The sequence below is a fragment of the Halichoerus grypus genome, chromosome 15 (assembly GCF_964656455.1).
Source record: "Halichoerus grypus chromosome 15, mHalGry1.hap1.1, whole genome shotgun sequence".
NCBI lineage: Eukaryota > Metazoa > Chordata > Mammalia > Carnivora > Phocidae > Halichoerus > Halichoerus grypus.
The window spans coordinates 45,492,880-45,510,813 of NC_135726.1; the positions used below are offsets into that span (position 1 = coordinate 45,492,880).

The 17,934-nt window shown below is 37.7% G+C and overlaps 2 protein-coding genes across 11 annotated transcripts in view; one reads left to right on the plus strand and one right to left on the minus strand.

Annotated features, from left to right (window-relative positions):
- The window catches only part of ZNF382 (zinc finger protein 382), a 70,155-nt gene that overhangs the window by 16,565 nt on the left and 35,656 nt on the right, over positions 1–17,934 (minus strand). For 2 of the 10 annotated variants that reach the window (XM_036068046.2, XM_036068036.2), the window contains exons 1-4: positions 10,281–10,403; positions 8,034–8,107; positions 5,411–5,562; positions 5,044–5,139 (exon numbers count right to left, since the gene is read on the minus strand). In XM_036068046.2, the coding sequence (XP_035923939.1) occupies positions 5,044–5,139; positions 5,411–5,549 (235 nt within the window). In that variant the 5' untranslated portion in view covers positions 5,550–5,562; positions 8,034–8,107; positions 10,281–10,403. Of the gene's footprint in view, positions 1–5,043; positions 5,140–5,410; positions 5,563–8,033; positions 8,108–10,129; positions 10,257–10,280; positions 10,419–17,934 lie in introns of those variants that run through there. The other 8 variants (XM_036068048.2, XM_036068043.2, XM_036068037.2 and 5 more) reach the window with 8 other exon arrangements.
- Positions 10,515–17,934, plus strand: part of ZNF529 (zinc finger protein 529) — an 82,515-nt gene continuing 75,095 nt past the window's right edge. Inside the window, exon 1 of the mRNA XM_078063308.1 lies at positions 10,515–10,642. The gene's annotated coding sequence lies outside the window, so the exon portion shown is untranslated. The remainder of the gene's footprint in view (positions 10,643–17,934) is intronic.

Here is a 17,934-nt window from a genome sequence, read left to right on the forward strand (position 1 = left end):
TGGGCTCCCTGCTCAGTAGGGAGCCTGCCTCTCCCTCTCCCTCTGCTGCTCCCCCTGCTTGTGCTCTCTCACTCACTCTCTCAACTAAATAAATAAAATCTTAAAAAAAAAAAAAGAAGTGTAGTTACCTGACAGCCTGCAATTGTTAGCATCTTCAGGATACTCTTCAGATGATGAATCAAACCAGAGTTTCCCCAGGAAGTTCCCATCCAAAGGCTGAACAGTGAGAAGGTACTAGAGGCTGGCTATTCTCTCCATGGGGGACTCCTCAGATGGACAGTCTTTGCTTCAGACCAGTTAGGTTGGTTAAGACTTTGTCAGGTCTGCACAATGGTCTGAGGCTCTCCCTGCCCAAACCTGTTAGCATCTCCCTCTTTCCTTCCATAGGTTCCAGATCTGTATCATGATCTAATGGCTTTCTATGTTTAATCTTACTTTCTTCTCCTTTATATTTCATAGATGTACCTCTAAGAAATCTATTATACTCCTAACTCTATCTCAGTATCTCCATTCTAGAGGACCCAACAGATGCATAGCAATTATTTTTGGGTTGGTTTAATCCTTTTGATGCTTTTGTTTAAGCTCTTTTTAAAAAATTTTTTTAAAAGATTTTATTTATTTGAGAGAGAGAGAGAGAACACGCATGGGGGAGAGGGCAGAGGGAGAAGCCAACTCCCCGCTGAGTAGAGAGCCCAATGCGGGGCTTGATCCCAGGATACTGGGATCATGACATGAGCCGAAGGCAGACGCTTAACCGACTGAGCCACCAGGCACCCATTTAAGCTCTTTTATGGCAAATCTTGCAAAGTCTTTAACGTATGGCTAATCTAGCCCCATTTATTAGGTGTGGCCTTCCTAGGGTGTCTATCTAACATCCTATATCAACAAGTTCTCTCCATTCTGGCTGGAAAGAAATAAAATGATTCTTTGTACAGGAGGCTATGGGAATTGTTCATCTTACAACACCATGGTAGTTGTATTTTCCTTAGAACATGTCTTTGTCTAGTCTCACAGAGTTTCACCTATACATGTGCAGGCTTATATTTAGCCAAAGACTCAAGGAGAAACTTTTGCAGATTTGGGGAACTCTTTTTCTGCATAGCTCACTTCTTTTGGGAAGTATGTCCTGGAAATTTTAGCCACCTCAATCTCCTTGAATGCCAAGGTCAGTCTCCTCAAATCAGTAAAATTGCCAGGTTCTTTTTGGATTCCTTTCTCTGTACTGTAGTCTGGAAGCTGCTTTCAGATGAAAGCCTGGGATGAGGTATGGCTCATCTCATTTGTTTCTCTTCTCTCAGGAATCCAGGCCTGTGCTGCCTGTTGTTCAATATCTGAAAATAGTTTTGTCCAGTTTTCTTTTTGTTTCCTGTAAGAGTGTAATTCCAGACTCTGTTACTTCCTCAGGGCTGGAAGCAGAAGTCTTGAATTATAAAAATGCAGGCCCAGATGACTTAACAATGATTTTCATCAAACATTTAAGGAAGCAGTAATACCAATATTACACAAATCCTATAAGAAAACAGATGAAGAGGGAACACCCCCTGTTTGGTATTACTGACACAATTCTGATACAAAAACTTTTCAAGGACATTACAAGAAAACTACAGATCACTATCCTTGGTAAAATCATGCATAAAAACTTGCTAGAAAATTAGCAAACCAATATTAGTAATCTAGAAGCAGGATATAATACATCTTGTCCAATTGGGGTTCATCCCAGAAGTCCAAATTTGGTTTAAAATTCAAATTAATTAATGTCATATACATAGTAATAGATTAAGGAAGAAAGATCATATGATCATCTCAACAGGTGTAGAAAAAGCATGTTAAAAACAACATTCATAATTAAAACAATCAGAAAACTAGGAAAAGAACTTCCAGAATTTAATAAAGAGCACTTATGAAAAGCCTACAGTTAATATTAGGCTCAAGAATGAAATATTAAATGTCTTCCTTCTAAATTTAGTGAACTGATAAGAATGCTCACTGTCACCACTTCTATTCAACATTGTACTGTAGATCCTAATCAGTACAACAGAGTAAGAAAAAGAAATGAAAGCAGTAACATATACAAATGTAGAAGTAAAATATCTCTTTTCTACACGGCATGTTTTGTATTCCAAAAACTAAAGGAATATACCAAAACAAACAAGGGACAACAGCAACAACAATAAAACTTAAGTAATAGGTAGAATACAGTAAGTAGAAGTATGCAAAATCAATATATAAAAATCAATTGTGGGTACGTACATTAACAACAAACTGGAAAAAGAAATTTTAAATATCCTACTATTTACATTGGCATTAAAATATTAAAAGATTAGACACAATGAAATATGTATAAGACCTCTATACTAGAAATAATAAAATATTGCTTACAGGAAGTAGAGAAGCTAACTAAAATAGAAAGATATAGTATAGTCATGATCCGGAAGACTCAATATCGCTAAGATGTTTGTTCTCACCAATAAAAATCCCAGCACATTTGTTTAAAGAGATTAAGAAGTTGATTCTAAAATGTATTTGAAAAAGAAAATGACCCAGAATAGCTAAAACAATTTTTAAAAGAAGAAAGTTAGAAGACTTACTATGACTTGAAGACTTATTAGAAAGTTCCAATAATCAAAGACCAGGTAGTATTGGCAATAGGACTTAAAACATAGCAAAGGAAAGAACAGTCTAAAAATACACTGGCACAAATATAATCAAACAATTTTTTGATAAGATCACCAAGCAATTTAATTTAATTTAACAAGTGACGGGAGAAATTGGTATCTATATGGAAGAAAATAGACCTTCGGCCCTTACCTCACATCATTAACCAAACTTAACATGAGATGGGCTATAGAATTAATAAAAATAGCAAAATATTCATAACATTTTTAGAAGAAAATATAGGAAACTATCATCACAACCTAGTAGAAGGAAAATATTTGAGAGGTCAAAGAATTATAAAAGAAAATAATGATATAAACTGGATTTCATCAGAGTTAAAAATTTGTGCTTATTGAAAGACATCATTAAAATAAATAGGCAAGTCATAGACCTGAGGAAATATTCAGAATACCTATATCAAACAAAAGACTTCTATCCAGTATATGTAAAGAATTCCTACTACTTGAGGAAAAAATATAGTACCCAATAAAAATGGGCAGAACATTTGAATAGGCACCTCTGAAGAAGCACTTGAAAAAGTTCTCAACATCATCAGTCATTAAGAGATATCTAAATTAAAACTGCAAAGATATACTACCATACACTTCTGTATGACCAAAACGAAAATATTGATAACATCAAATACAGAAGAGATGGTGGGACAATCAAAATTCTCACACATTTCTGGTAAAAGTTTAAAATGGTACAGTAACTTCTAAAAGCTGACAGTTTCTTAAAAAAGTGAAATATACACCTGCCTAATGAATGAGTGATACCACCTGCTAGGTGTTTACTGAGGAGAAATAAAAACGTATGTCCACAAAAAGATGTTTACAAGAATGTTCACAATAGCTTTATTCATAATGGCCCCAAACTGGAACATTTCAAATGTCTATGAACTGGAGATGTATGAACAAACTGGTATAAACTGAATACTATTCTATAATTAAAAGAAACTACCTAAACTACTGCAAAAACATGTGTATGTCTCTCACACATTAAGCTGAGTTAAAGAAAATAGATATGAAAAAGTCTAGGATAGACAAAACTAATCTATGCTGGTAGAAATCACAAGTGTGATTGTCCTAGTGGAAGGGACGGACTTGGAAGAGGCCTGAAGGCCTCTTTATATTGGGTGTGACATACATGGGTTTATGCTTCTGTCAGAACTTGAAGGACTTCACACTTAAGATCTCCACGTACATTATACCTACAAAGCATGGAGTAGATTCTTGGCAAGGTAATAGCAGTCAGTATATCTATAAACAATAAGGCAAAGAACTTACATGAGGAGTGACAGTCAAAATCAAAACTTAGATTTTAGAGGCATGGAAATCAGTCACGTATAAGCACGTCAAAGATTTCAGGCCTTTAAAAAGAGATCCCTAATAAGACTTCAACTATTTAAAAAAACCCAAAAACCCAATATAGAAAATAACAGGTGTTGGTGAAGATGTGGAGAAACTGGAACTCTTGTGTATGTTACTGGGAATGTAAAATGGTGTAGCCATTATGGAAAACAGTATGGCAGTTCCTCAAAACATTAAACACAGAATTACTGTATATTCCATCAATTCTCCTTCTGAGTATATACCAAAAAAGCTGAAAGCAAAGACTCAAGTAGATATTTGTACACTCATGTTCATAGCAGCATTATTCAGAGTAGCCAAAAGGTAGAAGCAACTCAAGTGTCCACTGGATAAGCAAAATATGATATACACATACAATTGGAATATTACTCAGCCTTAAAAAGGAAGGAGATTCTGATATACTATAGTATGAGTAGACCTTGAGGACATTATGTTAAATGAAAAAAGCTAATCACAAAAAAGACAAATACCACATGACTCCACTTACATGCAGTACCTATGCAGATAAATTCATAGGGACAGAAAGTAGAATGGTGGTTGCCAGAGGCTAGGGGGAGAAGGTAATGGGGAGATATTTTTTAATGAGTACAGTTTTAGTTCTTTTTTTTTTTTAAGATTTTATTTATTTATTTGACAGAGAGAGAGAGCACAAGCAGGGGGAGCGGCAGAGGGAGAGGGAGAAGCAGGCTTCCCACTGAGCAGGGAGCCCAATGTGGGACTCGATCCCAGGACACTGGGATCATGACCTGAGCCAAAGGCAGCTGCTTAACGACTGAACCACCCAGGTGCCCAGAGTACAGTTTTAGTTCTAAAACATGAAAAGAGTTCTGGAGATGGATGGTGGTGACAGTTGCACAATGTAAATGTACTTAACGCCACTGAACTATATGCTTAAAAATGGTTAAGATAATAAGTTTTATGTTATGAGTATTTTACCACAATTAAAAAAATAGATCCCTCAAAACATTCAAAGGTGTCAACTACCTGAGTCCACTGGATTTTATCTTTACAGACTCACCAAGGTAGCTCTGACTTGGAAAAATTTTCTCTGTTGTCCATAGTTCTTCTCCTTGCTCCAACTTGCGGATCATATCAGGCTTAGTCATGTGAAACCCTGGTAATAAAAAATGAGACTTGGTCTAAGCTGCTTGGGCCTCAAAACTATTGAAAGAAGAGAAAGATATAGCTCTAAGGTGACAGACAATGTACACATTAACATCTTACCAAGTTAATACCCTGCACTAGGCAAGTGAGGACATAATCACACTATCTGGTAACAAAAAGGGATTCATCACCTCTGATGTCTGAAATTCAAAGTTCCATATGCTTTAGAAATCCTTGAAAGGAGATGTATAATGTTGAAAGATTCAAGGAATTTTCCTTACCAACAGAGATGAGGTGGCAGTAATTTTCCAACGTGACATCCCTGTAGAGGGCCTTCTGTCCAGGATCCAGTTGCTGCCACTCCTCCTGGGTGAAGTCCACAGTCACATCCTTGAATGACACTGATCCCTGTAAGGGCATACTCTAGTTCATCCTAAAGTGATTGGAACTAGTGAGAACTAGATATTGGAGACCATGTCAGTGGTCAGACTAGTTTTCTTATTTTGTGTTTTCTATTGTAGAAAATTCTCTCTGATAATACATTCTGTATTTACTTACTATCTCATGCTAAAAATATATAAGATTGTACTATTTGCCTTAAATGTGACTGGTTGCCTGGTGGACCAAAATGAATAAAACCCTGGCCTTGCTCATGAGAAGTTACAGGTTAAGTGAGAGGCATACATATAAATACATATACCCAAGAGATATTACAGATGAATGACAGAAATATGTACAAGGGAAAGTGCTATGAAGTGAAGAAAAATTTCATTTTGTATTCCAAGGCTTCACTGAGGACATCAAAATTTTGTCCTCACAATGAATTTGCTTTGTACAGGGCATCAGCTTTTAAAATTCATGAGGAGAGGAAAATTAGTTAGTAAATTAAGGAAACAGCAAAAGACACGGTATGTTAAGGAAGATTCTTTGAGCTCTAAGAAGAAAAACATATAATGAGCTAGGCAGTGCGCATGTTTGTCAAATAATACTAGATTTTTTCCTAGAGAGCAGTGGTCTTAAAAATGTACTGAGAACGCTCTCAACATATTTATATTTATTTATAAGTCATCAGTCAGCAATAATGGCAATCCACAGAGTTGATGATCTGCTCTTGAATGCAATCTGTTAGTATTTTCCTCCCTTCCGATATACTGTCTTGTACATTCCATTCTAATGCATACCCCACTTTGCTTGGTCTGCTGCTTTGTGGAGTATAAAGAAATATTAAATAGCACATATGTTATCTGATAAAATTTGTACTTTAGAGGCAATACTCTTGAAGACTGGAGAAGGCTTGAGGTGTGTTAAGTGGGAAAGACAATTAAGTAACCATTGTTAGAGATGTTTCCTAGATTAAGGTGGTATTAGTGGTCTAGAGAGGGGAAAACTGGTTAGTGTATAATGGGTTGCAACAGAATTGGTCATAGATTGGTTGTAGAGTGGAAAAAAGAGGCATAGCTCTTGGGTTACCTGCATAGGCAAGTGGGGAGGTGCTGAGACTAGAAAATGGAAATGGAAAACAGAAGAAAGAATAAGCTGGACCAAAGCAGGTAATGAAGTAGACCTTGGAAATGTACTTGAAGTGTCTAAGGGACATTCAGGTGGTCATAACTTTTGGACATTGGATATATGATTCTGACACTCTGAATAGAAGTCTAGGATGGAGAGAGGTATTTGAGAGTCACTAGAATTAGATCAGTATAACCTTTAGAGTGGATCTGTGCATAGAGAAAAAGAGACAGTGAAGAGAAGAGAACCAGTTGGCATCTGGGGAAAATCAGTATTTTGAAGATGGGTGGATGAAGAGGAATTTTCTGAAAGACATGAAAACAGGAAAAAGTACCACCTTTGATTCAAAGTAGAATGTTTCAAGAATGGACTAGCATATGCATTTCATTCTGCTGCACCCACATGTGAAAAATTAGAAGAAACTAAAAAGATAAGAATAAATCTGTAACAGCATTGAAATACTGGAAAGGTTTTCACTGGCAGGCCACCGTTTGTATGAATTGGATAAAATGGACAGGAGGATCACAGAGGGAGAATGCAAAATCACAATTTTCTGTACAAGCTTGCAAGCAAATCTCTATCTTGGAAACCTCACACAACAAGACATCTTACCACAAGCTAATGATGTAATTTACCAATTCTACCTCCCACTGTATCATTGCAAAACCTAGGTGAGTGGAGATGATCAGTTTTTCCATGTCTGCTCCTTGACTCCTCACAACTTAGATCTCAAATCAGTGTCTAGACAAGATAGATTCATTAAAGATGGATAGATTCAGTAGAGTAATATATTCCCTTTTTATTTTTTTAAAGATTTTATTTATTTATTTGGCAGAGAGAGAGAGCACAAGTAGGCAGAGCGGCAGGCAGAGGGAGAGGGAGAAGCAGGCTTCCCGCCGAGCAGGGAGCCCGATGCGGGGCTCGATCCCAGGACCCTGGGATCATGACCCGAGCCGAAGGCAGCGCTTAACGACTGAGCCACCCAGGCGCCCCGATATATTCCCTTTTTAATCAAAATAATACATTTCTGTTCCAGAGTACTTTTGTGAGAAGACTAAGAAAGGAGATGATGAATAATATACCAAGTCAGTATGTAAACATTGGCTACAACAAGAAGGTACACATGGGAAAGGCTTATGTTTATCTGGTTGGAATAAGAAAAACTGGGAACAGGTCTGTAACTAGGTAGGGAAGGTGAACGTAGGATGCAAAATTTAGGGATGCACAACCCTATGAGCACTCCTTACATTTTGCACTTAGGCCACTTGCTTGCCCTACTGGAGACCAGTTTCATGGAAGCAAATGCCAACATCCCAGAAATTTAAGGATAGGGAAGCAAATGTTTATATCACCTGAAAACAACTTATTTCAGAAAGAGAGGAAACATCATCTCACCTGAGGCATGGCTTTGAGATTTGCAAGAGATGAACCTTCTCTTTTGAGCCTTTCTTTTGGAAAAGGGAAGAATCCTGAGAAGGCAGAGATGGGAGGATACAAAGAGCCATGTGAAACCATATTTGACTTAGATCTCCCAGAATAATTCAGTTAAATCTGCATCAATTTTCACTGTTTCAGCACTTGCCCACTCTGTGTACCCACACATATCCAAGCTGGAGGTTAGTGGGGAAAAGGGCAATTCCTGCTCCCTCACCACAAGAAACCTAGTCTCTTCATGAATTAGAATGGATCTGGGCAACTGTCATTGCTGGAGAGAGAGAGAGGGAACATTGTGCTTTTCCCTCTGCAGCTCTACCTTCCATTTCCCATGGAAGACAGGTTTGTCATGTATTTCCAAATAGTTCTTCATGGACTTTCTACCAATTTACACTGTTAGTATCAGCACAGAATACCTCCCCACACCCTGATGAATGCCGTTGATAATAAATTTTTAATCTCTGCCTGTCAGATATATATTGTAGTTCTAGCTTACATATTTCTTATTATGAGAGAATAAGCTCCTTTTATTTCTTTTCTATGATGGCATTCTTCTTATAATATGTCTATTTTTCTCATATGTTTTAATTTCCTAATTGATATTATCTTCCTTTTTTATTTAGTAAACTAACCCTTTATTTTAAATTGCAAATAATTTTTCTTAGTTGCTCATATGACTATTAAAGTGTTTTTACCTTGTGAAGTTTTTTTGTTGTATGTTTTCTTGTTTAGCAATACTACATATTATGTAATCCATATTTTTTTCAATTAATGTGAAATGCGATCTCTATCATATATTACATATTCCTATATGCTTGAGAATCTCTGCACTTTAAGTTCCTCTACTTAATCTTTATTGATTCACCTGTATCACATTAATTAATAAGCATAATTAATTATTGAAAATTAACTTATTTATTATTAATTTACTAATAGCTAATTTAAGGGTTAACTATTGAACAACACTTTTTAGTAGTACAGGTATGGAACTAGAAAAGAAATTGATCCTTCCACTCTGTAGGCTTCCTGAAGAGAAGATGATACAATGCTAAGTGAAGTCTGAAGTTTTGACTGCTACAGTGAATGTTTTAATTAGCAAACTATTTTAACTATTAAAATGAGACTGACCTTGTGATTAAAAGTATACCAAATACTTTTTAATCTTGGAATGCCTGAAGAAGCTATTGACCCTACCACTGATTTCATCCAGAAGCAGGAAACTTCACTCATACATCAGTGTTGAAAGTACTAGTTATGAGCAAAGATTGTTTTTTACTGCTTGCTATTCACGGAACACTATTAATTTCAACACATTGGTTTTAGTTCACATAGTGTTTCCCTGTAATGAATCTTACCATCTGGGGAATGAAATCTTACCTCTTCCTTTCCAATACTTATACCTCTATTTGCTAAACTGCTATTGAGGTACAATTTTGGAGACAGGCTTAATGACCACTCTTCAGATAATCAAATCTTAAATACCCAACTAGACAGTGGTCATGCAGTTTCTCAATCACAAAACCATCACAAATAATAACAGTAGGTTACAAACACATGCACAGTTACATTCAACCAAACTTACTTCAGAAAACCACCATCTCACAGTACCCATATGTCATTCTACATGCACATTGCATAATTCCAGGCAAAGTCACAAAATCACTTTCGCTTCTCCATAGTCACCTATAGTATCAAGCAGGACTCCCACCTACTCTAAAATTAGACACATAAGGAGGAAACCCGAGGCAGCAACACAACTCTGTCCACTTTTCACACACATTCGGTCCCAACATCTCTCAGAGTAGCAGGCACCCAAAACGCAGCAGGTTGGGCACAGGAGGCCGCCTCAATTCGGTACACACACACACACACACACACACACACAGCGCCCGCTGTTTGAGGCCCCGCTCCCAGCGGTGGAGCTTCCTCGGGGTCAAAACAGACAAAACCCTCCCCGCGCGGAGCTCGCTTCAGGTCAAACTCGATTGTCACCCTCAGGGTCACGCCCACGGACCACGCCCGAGGCCCCGCTCGCACAGATCCGAGTGTCTGGTTACCGTGGGCTCAGTTCCGGTTCCCTCCTCAGAATTACCAGGCCCGCTTGAACTCCCTGTTTCCTCCCTGGCCTCCCCTCCGGGACCGGCTCCCTAGTCTGCCCTCTCGGTCCGAGCTCCGGGTTCCCGCCTCCTCAGAGCCCCTAGGACCTACCAACCTCACCCCCGGCCAAGGATCAGTGATCTGCGCCTGCGCACTCCCGCGTGGGCCGGAGCTCCCAGGAGTCCACGGGGCGGCGCGTTAGTAGCCCAGCTGTCGGAGCTACCGGCTCTCGGGACTGTTTGTGTCAACGTCCGCGCTTTTCCAGAGTAGTCTGCGTTTCTCACAGGCCCTGGGGGAGCTAGTGAATCTCAGCCTCGTGTTCATTTTCCGCTAGGCTTGAGGTCACCGTTTTCCGTTTGGTGAGTTGAAGTGACCGGGGTCTGGGTGCAGGAGGAGCTCACCGCGGGACGCCCGCAGTTTCCCAGGCGCGTAATAAGCAGGTGGAGCAGGAGCGTCAGGCCTGTGTGGAGAAGGTGAGCGTGTGCGTGATTGTGTGGCAGCGTAGGTGTGGGATGTGATGAGTGTATGTGTGTGTCAGTGTGTGTGTATGTGTGCGCGCGCGCACGGTGGGGAGGCCCTGAGTGGTGCACATTAGGCTCCTGGGACTGTGTGGGGGCGGAGCCTTTTTTATGACCGTGGTCAGCTGTGACTGTGAGTTGTGTTGTACTGTGATCGAGTGATTCCATGACAGCTCTATTGTGACCAACCGGAGGCTAATGAGAATTGGCTTAGTGTAGCTTTTTTATTTTTAGGTAAGGTAGGGCTTCATTTTTGCAGTTCTGGTGCTGAGGAATCTGTGGACAAGATCCCCATGTGATTCATTCTGTGCTTGTCAGAGACTTCGAGCCCCTAGTTAACCACAGGGGCCCCCTGTTCTAAAGGATGGCCTTTGTTGCCTTCATGCCTTCATCAGTGCACCCTGTATGTATTGTCCAGCCTAGTGCTTAACGTATTGAAGGAATAGAGTACATTAAGTATAGCCTATTCTTGACCCAATTGTAAGTTCCACTTGGAATTTTTTGTACGGGGTTTTCTTTCACTGTCTCTGTCATTTCATCCTATAACCACACTGCACAGAAATGCTAGTTGCACAAAAATGGCTGTCAAAGGGAAGTTGAACATTTGAGACCTAGAGTGAAGGTTACAATTAAAAAAGCATAGCCCTGTGTTTATTGTGGCGATTTTAGAGCTGGAATTGCCCCCAAGGCAGGGTCCTGGGAAGACGTGATACTGCGGCACCAAGAGTAGGATTACTTCTTTGAATCTTCCCCTTGGCAGCTCTGTGGGGTCAGACTGCATATTGCAGATCCACAGCATTTTTACAGCTCTGTTGACAGAAAACTGCTGTGAACATAGAAACAGATTCCAGTCCCAGGCTTCAGTGAACCTTCGTTTTCCTTATGATACAAGGAAGAGTCAACAGTATTCCAGTCTTTCTCAGACTTCCATTAGTGTGTGTTTAATACATATCATGGGGGCTTGCTAGTGATGAGGAAGTGTGTTCTTGTTTAGCCTGTCTGGGCTCCAGGAAAGGCCTGCTATGTTGTCCTTCCATTTTCCTTCCAATTTTTGCTGTATTCCAAAAGAAGAGCAATGAGAGAACATTGTTATAGTTCACATCTCAAAGCCAAGCTAGAAGTCATTTTGAGCTTTCTCTTTGTTTTATGAAATTTCATTTTTGTTTTTCGGGATATAGAATAACTTCATCTGAAATGCCCTGCCAAATAGTGGCTTATACATTGACCTGGTCTCTAGGCCTTCTCTTCCCAGTTAATGATGGTACCATGAGGTTGGATCTCCTTTCCCAGTTCCTCATCAAATGCTCTTCCTACAGTTAATTTTCATATAGCCACTTGCCAACACCTCCCCTTGTATGCTTTTTGTCCTGAGCATTCTCGTGATGCAGAAATAGTCTTTTTTCACTTTACACAATGATTTGTTAAGGAAGAGACCAATGTTTAGGTAGAATTATACATTTGGTACTTTAGATATTCTTCAGACACACGAGTGGAAAAATGGCAAGGTAGATAATTTGATTGATTTCAGTGTACTATATAATGGTCTCTGAGTCTTGAGCAGGGATCAGCAGACTTTGACCCAGCAGGCCAAATCCAGCTTGTGCCCTATTTTTTTTTTTTTTGGCCTGTGAACTAAGACTGGTTTTTAACATTTTTCAGTAATTAAAAACATATCAAAAGGAGAGCCATATTTTGACATGTGAAAATTATATGAATTTCAAATTTCAGTGTCTACAAATAAAGTTTTGAATTTGGTCAATTAAAAAGTTTGTGGAAATTTGTTATCTCTCTCGTTAAATAAGCACTACACAATATCCTTGATTTTGCCTTTAGGCCCACAAAGCCTAGCATTTTTACTATCTGGTCCTTTACAGAAGTTGCTGACCCCTAATCTAACTTAAAATCTTAGTTTTGCCATTTAGTATTTGTGAGTTTGGATAATATGTTCAATATCTTTCTATTCCATAATTTGTTTGTAAAATGCCAATAATAGTATGAATTTCAAAGGGTTTTATGAGGATTAGGAGAGTTAATATTAATAGGGCACTAGAACAGTGACTGACAATAAGTGCTTAAGTTAAAAACATGTTATTATGTGGATAATCTAAGTCCACATTCATAGATAAGGAGCAATGAAAATGAGAAGTTAATTGTAATAGGCACTTGTAAGTGAGAAAATGGGCCATATGCCCAGATGATCTAAAACAAGAATTCGGGGCACCTGGCTGGCTCAGTCAGTTAAGCGTCTGCCTTTGGCTCAGGTCATGATCCCAGGGTCCTGGGATCAAGCCCCACATGGGGCTCTCTGCTCAGTGAGGAGCCTGCTTCTCCCTCTGCCTGCTGCTCTGCCTACTTGTGCTCTCTCTCTCTCTGTGTCAAATAAATAAATAAAATCTTAAAAAAAAAAAAACAAAACAGGAATCCTTCACCTTAAATGAATTGCCTTAGAATTGTATATCCAATTATTGCATATTTATTTTATTAATACATATTTTTCTTGGGGGAAATTCTATAATTTTATGATACTATCAAAGGTACACATGACCCAAACATGTTTTGAACCACTAACTTAGTTATAATAACTTATGCTTGGAGGGGCGCCTGGGTGGCTCAGTCGTTAAGCATCTGCCTTCGGCTCAGGTCATGATCCCAGGGTTCTGGGATCGAGCCCCGCATCGGGCTCCCTGCTCGGCGGGAAACCTGCTTCTCCCTCTCACACTCCCCTTGCTTGTGTTCCCTCTCTCGCTGTGTCTCTCTCTGTCAAATAAATAAATAAATAATAATAAAAAAATACTTATACTTGGCAGTTGAGTTTAGGAGGAGTTTGTCTAAAAATAATTTCCTGTATTATGTTAATATTGTTAATCACATTACATCCAAATTAATATTAGAGATATTCTGATATAAAAAATAAAAAATGTAATGCTATGCATATTCATGTTTATGAACAAAAATACTCAAGAAATTGCTAAATTATAAATATAAAGTTTAATATAAGCATTTCTTAGCAATTTTTCAAGGATTATATCCAATAGAATACATTAACCGGACATTCAGTGGCAAAAGGCAATGATAAAGACACTTTTATTATGCCTCTACTATGGACCAAACAGTTTACTCTGAAAATGTCACCTGAGTTGTGCTCATTCACAGGGGAATTGTAACACGGAAAGTGTCTCATATTGATGAAATAAAGTAAAAGAGGGCGCAAGACTTGGTAGGTTTAAGTCACACTGGTTTTAGTGCTGTTACCAGTTATTTTGCCAGCCTGTTTGCTCACAGTTTTCATAATAAGAAGATAGCCCATCCTACAATTCTTTTTAGAAAAATGCTTTAAATGGAAATTGTTCTATATTCCTGATGATGAAATTAACATAGTCTTCTTGAAAAAATTATTAATCCAAGTTGAACTTATAAAATAGAACGTTAAAAGTACTCATAATTTTAGGGGTGCCTGGCTGGCTCAGCCAGAAGAGCATGCGACTATTGATCTCAGGGTTGTGAGTTTGAGCCCCACATTGGGTGTATAGATTACTAAAAAATAAATAAGCTTAAAAAAAAGTACTCAGAAATAGTCACTAACATTTTGGTGTACATTCTTCTAAACATTTCCTTGTGCGTATGTTTATGATTTTGTGTTTCTAGAAAAATTTACAAGAATTAGTCATTAAAATAAGACCTCTTAGATTGAAGAAGGAATACAATCCAATCACTGGTTTTGTTACACCTCCATGTCTGTAGTGTCAAATGACAAAACTAAAACAATTTAGTGATGAGTTTGATGTTTTTTATTCAAAGGAAAACAATCCATGGATTGGGGGAGTACTGTGCCTCACACGCAATGGAACACTTTTCTGGAGGGATTTTGGGCAAGAGAGAGTTTTCTAGAATGTTAGAAGAGGCAACACAGAAATGGTATGATTGACTAAGAGGTCAGGGATTTCCTTAAAAGACTACTAGGTCCTATTTTTTAGGGTAAGGTGAGCTAGCTAAAGCTGAGATGACAGATTGTGATTGGTATATGTTAGGTTTTCTTGACTGGTGTTTCCTGTAAGTGCAGACTGACTAAAGTTTAGATCTGTGATGTGGTCCAGGCCACTAGGGTGGCCTCCATTTTGAGGCTTTGATATACAAATTAACCTTATCAGTTGGTATAAGAAGGAAGGGACAATGATGCCTAACTCATTTGACAAACCTTTTGACTGTTTGTACCTTTTGGAATTATATAGATATCAATTTATGAATAATTCCAGGAGAACAAATTATCAAGTAAGGATACCCAGAATTTTTTTTTCTTCTTTCTTCTTTCTTTCTCTCTTTCTTTCTTTTCTTTCTTCTTTCCTTCTTCTTTCTTTCTTTCTTTCTTTCTTTCTTTCTTTCTTTCTTTCTTTCTTTCTTTCTTCTTACAGGTTTGGATAACTTTCACAGGACAGCACTAATATCTCAAGAGCAACTGTCTTAGGAGTCTCCATTTTATAAATTACGCTGACAAGTTTGGGTTTATAATTTCAGATAACAGAATTATATGTTAGTAGTTATAAATATACATAAAAGTCTGGGTTAGGCAGGGGACAAAATTGAGTTTTTGTTAGTAATTTCACTTTGTTACCTAAGTGGGTCAGATTTTCTGAGCTAGTTTTATGAGACAGAGTGGTGCCTTTGTAGCTGCTGTCCTCCTTTTTTTTCTGAAAATCTCTGTGGTAATATTGTTAGTGAAGGACTATATTTTCAAGCTGTGCTTTGTAATATATTAGCATTATAAGGAAGAGGAGCCTAAGAAACTCAAATTTCACTCTCAAAAAATGGTAAGAACTGAAGAGAATTTCCTTTAATAGTAGTGGATTATAGGACATGAAATAGTTTCTTCATCATCAATAAAAAATAGATAATATTTTGTTTGTTTGTTTTCAATTAATCCTGACAACTTGCTGAGGTGCCAGACACTATTGTTTTTCTCATTTTATAAGGAAATCTAGGCAGAGCAGATAAAGTACTTACTAAGGCACACAGTAACTTTCAGAGCTAAGATTGACAAATTGAAGGTTTAACCACAGAGCTTGTTCTTATTTATGACTGTATATAACCTCTCAATTTCTTAACCTGCCTTTCTTACTCATTAATTCATTACAAATGACTTTCTTCAACATTTAATATGAATTAAGATAATAATTTTAAAAACTAATATAGTTATAATAGCTACCGATAATTTATTTCACCTTTTCCCTACCTTGAGATATTTATAGTTACTAAAATTACTCTGTGATGAATATCTTTGAGATAAATCTTTGTCTACTTTTATATCTAGTTCCTGCTCATGGAGCTTATTCTAGTACTTGAGGGGACACCACTAAAAAGAGTTAATTTGCTCATGATTAAACAAAGAAGATCAAATATATGTGGGAATAAATGTAGACTGTGATAAAGGCTTTAAAGAAGCACATGTTGGGAATTTATATGTAAGAGACATTCTGATGACAGCATTCTCAGGTTATGACCAAATTGTACTGATGACATAAGAGCTCTGTGGAGGTAAATAGGTTTTATTCAAGAAGATTTATGCCTTACAATTTTTTAAAGATTTTATTTATTTATTTGAGAGAGAGAGCATGAGTGGGGTTGGGGGGAGGGGCAGGGAGCGAGGGAGAAGCAGACTCCCCAGGACCCTAAGATCATGACCTGAGCTGAAGGCAGACACTTAACCGACTGAGCCACCCAGGTGCCCCATGCCTCATATTTTTAGTAAGCTTAGATGTGAAGTGTGACTAATAGAACAAGATTATATAGGTATTTGGCAGGTATTAGGGCTAAAAGGAATGAATTAGAAGCAAATTAAACCCATATATCAGAGAGACATGAAAGCAGCATTTAGAACATCATAAATACGTGAGACTTCTCTTACCAACTTTTAACCATTCTTTTCTAGGCAAAACTTCAACTCCTTGGCCATATGTAAAAGTCAAAGTGTTAAATTAGGTTTTGGGATCTAAATGAAACAAAAGCCATTCTGACTTGGTACCTATTTATCCTGAGCACTTTCTCAAAGTTCAAGGGAAGACTGTTTAAGACTACTTTTTAATAGTGGCCATGTATCAATATTACTATCTTTTTGAAAAATAGCTTCCTTTTTACTGAATTTTATTTTATTTAAAGATTTATTTGATAGAGAAAGCATGTGCCCGTGTGAGAGAAGGGGGGAGAAGCAGAGGGAGAGGGAGAATCTTCTGAGCAGACTCCCTGCTGAGCACGGAGCCTGAAGCAGAGCTCATCTCATGACCCTGAGATCATGACCTGAGCTTAACCAACTGAACCACCCAAGTACCCTCCCCTTTTACAGAATTTTACAATGCATATTTATATTAATACATGGCTGCTGTTAAATTAAGTAGCCTTAAATAGAAAATCGTAGAGAACACAGAGGAGCAATGCTACATAAGACTGCATAACTGTCCAGACATTTTTCTCTTTCTTTATGTTTATATTACATATTTACAAGCAAAATGACATTGCATATATGCACTTTATTTTTTTACTATAGAACATGTTTTGAACATTTTTATATTTTCCCCTAATTTATTAGATATAATTGATCATATTTTTAATTATAAATATTTTTTATAACTTTGCATTTAATGAATACCTTAGTAGTCAAGAATGTCAGTAATGTAATTTATTTTAAACCAGTCAGCTATTGCTAAAGCTGAATCTTACCTGGGCAATTTCTTCTACTTGATGTGTATGTAGCTCCTGTGTCTTGACCAACCCTACTTCCCCTTCCAGTACCCTCTTGGGAATATTTGTCTTTGTCATTTCAAGTGTACAATATGTTCAGGAATGTGGCATTGGTTTCTACTGGGTGGAATGCAGATGGCAGCAACCTGCATAGATGTATTTATTCAGGGGAATAATGTAGGAACGGAGAGTTTACCCTGTCAACTGGGTCTCACCCAATAAAAATATCTTCTCTGTGCACCTCCCCATTTAAAATCTTTTGAATTTCACATAAGTAAAATCATTTTTTTCATCATCTTGTGGATTTATTCATGTTGTTGCATGTAACAGGCACCTTTGTTTTTGCTATGTATTCCATTATAGGATGTGGCACAGATTATTTATCTGTTCTTCTGTTACTGGAAATTTGGGTTGTTTCTAATTTTTTCTTTAGTGATACCGCTGCTACGAACATTATTGTACATGTACTTTGTGGACATAAGCATTCATTTTTGCCATGGAGATCCACAGGGGTAGGA